The sequence below is a fragment of the Pelodiscus sinensis genome, chromosome 25, assembly GCF_049634645.1.
Source record: "Pelodiscus sinensis isolate JC-2024 chromosome 25, ASM4963464v1, whole genome shotgun sequence".
In the NCBI taxonomy this organism is placed as follows: Eukaryota; Metazoa; Chordata; order Testudines; family Trionychidae; genus Pelodiscus; species Pelodiscus sinensis.
In genome coordinates this window covers 3,008,074-3,014,073 of record NC_134735.1, presented here as the reverse complement: position 1 = coordinate 3,014,073, position 6,000 = coordinate 3,008,074, and the positions used below count along the sequence as shown (strand labels likewise).

General features: G+C 59.1%; 1 protein-coding gene across 8 annotated transcripts in view; it reads left to right on the top strand.

Annotated features, from left to right (window-relative positions):
• Positions 1 to 224: 224 nt before the first annotated feature.
• Positions 225 to 6,000, top strand: part of MACF1 (microtubule actin crosslinking factor 1) — a 301,070-nt gene continuing 295,294 nt past the window's right edge. For all 8 annotated transcript variants that reach the window (XM_075908729.1, XM_075908727.1, XM_075908730.1 and 5 more), the window contains exon 1: positions 225 to 459. In XM_075908729.1, the coding sequence (XP_075764844.1) occupies positions 240 to 459 (220 nt within the window). In that variant the 5' untranslated portion in view covers positions 225 to 239. The remainder of the gene's footprint in view (positions 460 to 6,000) is intronic.

Below are 6,000 nucleotides of genomic sequence, written 5' to 3'. Positions count from 1 at the left end.
CTCGCCCAGTCCAGCGGCTGGGCTCTGCTGCTAAGCCTGCCACCGCACACGCCACGTCCCTGGGGACCCCGAGAGAGCACCCGCCCGCTCGTTTCGCATAGGCCGCCCATACGGCGGGGTTGGACAGGGAAGGATCCCTGCTGCGATGCGAACTGTCCGGGGGGTTGCTGGGATCATCCCCTGCACCTGAGCTTCATGTGCCATTGTCCCCATCTACAGATCCCTGTCACCCGTGGGCCATGTCTTCCTCCGACGAAGAGACCCTCAGCGAGCGGTCGTGCCGGAGCGAGCGGTCGTGCCGGAGCGAGCGGTCCTACCGGAGCGAGAGGTCGGGGAGCCTGTCTCCTTGCCCCCCGGGGGACACCCTACCCTGGAATTTACCCCTGCACGAGCAGAAGAAGCGGAAGAGCCAGGATTCGGTGCTGGACCCAGCGGAGAGAGCTGTGGTCAGAGTAGCGGGTAAGGAACGTGCTGGGCCCAAGGACTAAGCCGGGGCTCTGCTTTTCCCTTTGGAAGTCTCCCCTGCAGCTCGGCATGAGGCCACCGGCCTTCTCTGCAAGGTCAGCCGGGCTGTCTCTGGAGCTCCTCCGTGCCCCTCCTTGTGTCAGCCCAAAACGGCCGCTTAAGAGCCCCCCCCGAGGACCGATCACGCCTCTGTGTAGGGCTCCAAGTCTCCCGCAAGCCCTGGGCGTGTCGGACCCAGACCCGGGAGTGTGCTGCCCCTGGGGCATGGCCCCGTCGCCTGAACGAAAGGCCGTGAGCCGTGGGAGATGCACGTGGCCCATGCTGGTGATCTCACGTGCAGAGAAGGCCGCGGTCTCTTGAGCCTGTCTGCTCGGGAGGAAATGGGATCTGTAAATCCCACTGTGCGGGGCCAACAGCAATGAGGCCAAGCTGTAGACAGGCCTCTGGCAGCGTTACCGCTGGGGGGGGGCAGTGTGGCCTTGTGGTTAGAACACTCGCTTGGGACTCAGGATACTCCAGTTCTATTCCTGTTTGTACCACTGCCCAGTGCTGAGACACAGCGGCCTCTAGAGCGGGGGGCAGAGCAGAGCAGCTGTTCCCTGCGCTGCTGCAGTTGGATGTTGGGAAGGCCAACAGGGCTCAAAAAGAGCTGGATTCATTCCTGGAGCCTGGGTCCATCAATGGCGATTGGGCAGGGAGGGTATCCCCGGCCTGCTTGCTGGGAGCGGGCGACAGGGAGGGATCACTTGATGGTTCCCTGTTCTGTTTGTTCCCTCTGGGGCGCCTGGCATTGGCTGCGGTGGGCAGACAGGAGACCAGCCTAGACGGCCCTTTGGTCGGGCTCCCTCTGGCCGCTCTGCGCTGTCAATCATGGGCTACAAAACCAGCATAGATGATTCAGCAGGAAACGAGCCTGAGTCCTTCCCTTCCCCCCCATTCTGCCCCTGCTGGAACATCTCCCCAGGGAGTCCCGTGTCCCATGGTTTGCCAGTGGAGACGCAGCCTCAGCTCTGTGCTGCGAGAGGGCTCAAGCCGTCTGCCATGGAGATGCTGACGGTCCTGGAATGGAACAGGCCTTGAGCCCGGAGTCTGGTGATGTGATGAAAAGAACAGGACAGGCAGGAAAAAAATGTTTCTTGGGACAAGTGTCGTCCCCCCCTCCCCCCGCATTCCTCATGCTTTGCACAGTCTGCGCCGTCTGCCATGAGCCGGGCTTGCTTGGCCATTCCAAAGCCGCACGTGACGCCAAGGGCCCAGGCTCTGAGATGCAGCATCGTGGCATCGTGAGAATTGGCCTGCTGAGTGGCGGGGGGCGGGGTGTCCAGGCAAGGGGGGGGAAGGGCGGCTTTGGTGTCTTGCTCCCCGGACTGGCGATGTTCCAGGCGGAGCCATTCGCACTGGAGGAATCGAAACCTTGTGGTGGGTCTGGGCGGCACCCTGCCTTGGAGCAGTGGTTGAGTCTCCCCGCCCATCCGTGCGGGCTGGGGCCTAGACAGCTGGCAGTCTGAGGGTGGGGCTGCCGTGGCTTTCCGGCCGGCCGGTTCTCTCTGGGCAGGGCTGGTTGCTGGTTTCTTTGTGGCCTTTTGACTGGATGTTTAACGGGCGGCAGGGAACCTGGAGCATTTCTCTTCCGTTAAATCCTAAGAACGGCTCCTTGCGGGAGGAGCTCCCCAGCCAGCGCCCGGACCCCGGGGAGGGATTTGTGGCTCAGAAGGTTTCCAGTCTGATTCCCTCGTAGCTCTGGCTGTGATCCACTGGCTCCTTTCACATCCCCAGGGCCAGCGTGTTCCCGGGAGCCGCGGTGGGCCACTGCTCACCCAGACACTGCCTCCGGAGGAGCCTGCTGCTGATCTTGTGTCACCCAGACGCTGTCCAGTGCATTTAAGCCAATGCCTGAATTTCTGGACCTCGTTCCGACCCATGTCCTAGATCTGGGGGGAGACGCTGGTAGGCTCATGAGTCATGTGAAGTGTCAGGGTGAGGGGTGACCCAGTATGGGGGTAAGCTTTACGTTTTCTTTTGAAGGCATTTGTGGGGGACTCTGCTTCACTCCTGGCTGGAGGATTAAGCCCCTGGCCTGCTGCAGCTGGCATTTGAGAGGGAGCCCCCGGCCCGGGTTTTCTCAGGGCAGCTGCAGGAGGGAGGCAGCCCAGCTGCTGGAGAAGTTAACCCTTCAGCAGCCATGGGGCAGATGGAAGCAGCACTTGCCAGGCCAGGAGGGGAGTGAATAGGGGCAGGACCAAGCTCCCCACCAGAGTTCCCTGTAAGCTGGGTGCTTGGGCGGCCACCCAGGAGAGAGTCAGATGCTGCCCAGCTGGTTGGCAGAGCCCCCACAGCTGGCAGCCTGTGTTCCTATGGGTGGTGCACATCTGTACATGCCTTTGTGCACATAACAAAAATGTCTTCCGCACATGGGTGGAAAATATGAGAGGAAGCATTGTTCCCCGCCCCAAAAGCTAACAATAATGAGGGCTGAATGGACTCCTGCAAAATGCCTGCCCCCATCTTGCATTCCTACAAAAAGGGAGGCAGAGGGGGGCAGGGTTATAGGCCTTTTCCAGATAGCTGCCTGCCCGTGTGTGTGTGTCGGGGTAAAAAAATCGGCTCCGCCCCAAGCTGTGCAGTTGCATTGCCTGCAAAAGAATAAATAAAAAGGTTGCTAGAGCCTTTGGTTTCCCATCCCCTCCCTCCAGCCAGCCCTAGTGGGGTGCGGAGCCTGGGACAGCACCCCCTACCACAAGCCCTGCCCCCGCTTTGTCCCACTGCTCTCCTTATTGACTGAGACAAAATGCCCTGACCGGAAGGAAATGTTGTGTAGGGCACAAATGCGACATTTTCTTGTAAAGGAAAATTTCATCTAGAAATGAAAGTTTGATTTTTTTTTCTCAATGCGATTTCCCAAAAATGAGAGAGAGAGAAAAAAAAATCACATTGATGGGAAAAGTCACGCCTCTCCGTTCCCTGCCGAGGGAAACCTCCTAATTTTCACCAGTGGCCCCTGGGGCTCCTACAACGCGAATAATAAACCATGACAAGAAACAGCCCCCGCAGGACGGGAAAAATGAGTCCCCTCTGGTCTGGGGAGCAGGATGTAGCTGTCACTCGGGAAATAGCCCACTGCCGCTTGGCAAGCTGTTTATGGAGGAGTTTGTCATTGTGGTTGCAAGTGCTGGGGTAGGGGGTCCTCGGGCAGGAGGACCCAGCGGATTACGACGACAGTTTTTAAAACTGGTCTGCCTGGCAATGGAGCACGGGTGCGGGGAACCGCTGGCCTACAGGCGCTGGGCCGTGGCGGCTGGACTCTGAAAATGGCAGGAGGGGGGGATGCCAAGTGTGGCTCTGATTCTGGGCTGTGCCCCAGCGCCGCTCACGATCGGACTTTCTCCCGCACCACCCTCCTGATCCGCGGTTCCCTACAGTGGGAACTAACACTTGGTCTTGCAGGGCCCCGATCCCCTCCTGCAGCGGGGAGCTAAGGGGTGCACTGATTTGGGTCCTGGCTGATGAGATGGGCCATTGCCCCAGATGAGAGCCAGCTCAGATCTTCCCTTTCATTCTGTCATGCCAGGGGCTGTCGTGACGCTGGGTAGATCCAGCCGGTGATGAAAGGGACGGGATTGTCATAGACTCTGCTTTTGTGCACATTCCACGGTAAAAATAACTTGTGAGTAGCAGCTCAGGCCGCTCTCAGCAGGGAAGAAGGAGGAGGAAGCAGTTGCGTGTCACTGGATTTGAAAATGTGCTGAAATATTGATATGGGCTTTACATTATTCATGGGGATCTTGGCTGGAGGCTGCACTGAAGCATGCGGGGAGGTGACCTCCTTAGCGTCCTGGGATGGGTACCAATTTGGAACTGTGCCAGCGCCTGGCTTTCCAATCTGGCCACAGTCAAGAGCATGAGGTGGGGCAGAGTCCAGAGAAAGTTTGGAAAAGGAGGCGCAGTGAGAACAGCTCCGGGGGGAGCTGAGGCCATGATACTGCCGGTCGTGAGAGAATCCTGCCTTTCTTTCACAAGGAGCTCACAGGTGCCAGGGGGCAGCTCTGTCCTTGTCTGCCCCCGTCCATGCCTGGGATCCCTGGAGCGAGGAGGGGGAGGTGACCCAGCTCCCCGAACTGCAGAACTCCCCCTGCTCGGGGGTGGATTCCAGTCCTGCAGTCTGGCTACAGTGGCTTTCCCGCCTCGCCGTCTTACAGCTGTGGTGTGTCATGGGAAGGGAGCAGAGTTGTCCTGGATCAAAAACTGGCGCCTGTGGATTTCGCAGGCGACCTCAGTGGGGAGTGAATGAGTGTCTGGGCCAAATGATTCCTACATTCTTATGTTATGTCCTGGGTTCAGGGACAACCCCTGTTGCTAGGTGTGTCCTCGTGCCTCCTGCCTCCACCCTCTTTCTCCTCCCCTCGCCCACTGCCTCCCCCACCTTGGTCCTCTCCCTTGTCCCTGTTAGGCCCACTGGGGATTAGGAAGAGCCAGCCCTGAGCCTGCCCCACACCTGAGGGGCGGGACTCACTCTCCCAGCCAGCTGCCTCTGGGGGTATCACGTCTCCACCAGCAGGAGGAGCCAGGTTCTCTTTGCAGCTGTTCCCCCAGACTTGCCGCCCTTCGGTGCATGGCTGGCTCGGTGCGGTGAACCCAGCTGGAAAAGGGAGACTCAGCTCCTGGGGGGCACCGAGAGGGCGGATTCCTCGCTCGTCACCGAGCCCTGGGACAGCAGACGTGGGAGCTGCACAAGTATTATTAGCAGGTGCTGGCTCTCGCGCAGGCGAGGGGGTGGACCCCCCCCGGGGGGAGGCTCTGCACTGAGAGTTGATGCCTCTCTAAAAGACGCACCGAATAATCAGTCGGGGGCTGTGCACAAGTGAAAAACCAAATCAGCCCTCACTGAGGCCCCCAGCTGAGGAGAAAGATGCGCCCTGCATTCCCTCCGCCAGAGCCTGGGGGCCAGCCCAGTAGATTCTGTGTGCACCAGCCAGATTTATCTGGTGCTGCTCGGGGCCTTCATTTGAATAAGTTTTGTTTTTCTTCAGTGAAACCATTGCTCTGGGGTGGGGCTGAGGAGGAGGGGTTCCGGATGCAGGCTGCCCCGGGGAGGGAGGACAACCCCAGCCCTCTCCTACCTCAGTAGCTTGGGGCCAGGTGAGAAGCGCTTCTCTGTGGCCACTGCAGCTCCAGTGGGCACAACTGGACAGACAGACTCTCTCAGATATATAGTAGAGAGCTGTCCCTTTCCCCACCCCTGACTACTACTGGCCCAATGGGTTTATAGCTGTCCTGGTCCCCATCTCTGGCCCCTTGCTGCCCCCCTGTGGTCATTCTAGAGTATAACTGTCCCTTCTACCAGCCACCTCCCTTTCCATGTTATGAGAAACATCCAATTCCAGACACAGCCCATTGTCCTGGCACAACCCAACCCTGTCCTTGCTGTAAGAGGAGAAGAGGAAGCTGCGTACCACATGTGGCGGTCCCAGCACTTATCGTTTAGGAGGAGTTTTTGGACAAACAGGCTTACAGATGGATGGAGAGTCAGACGCGCAA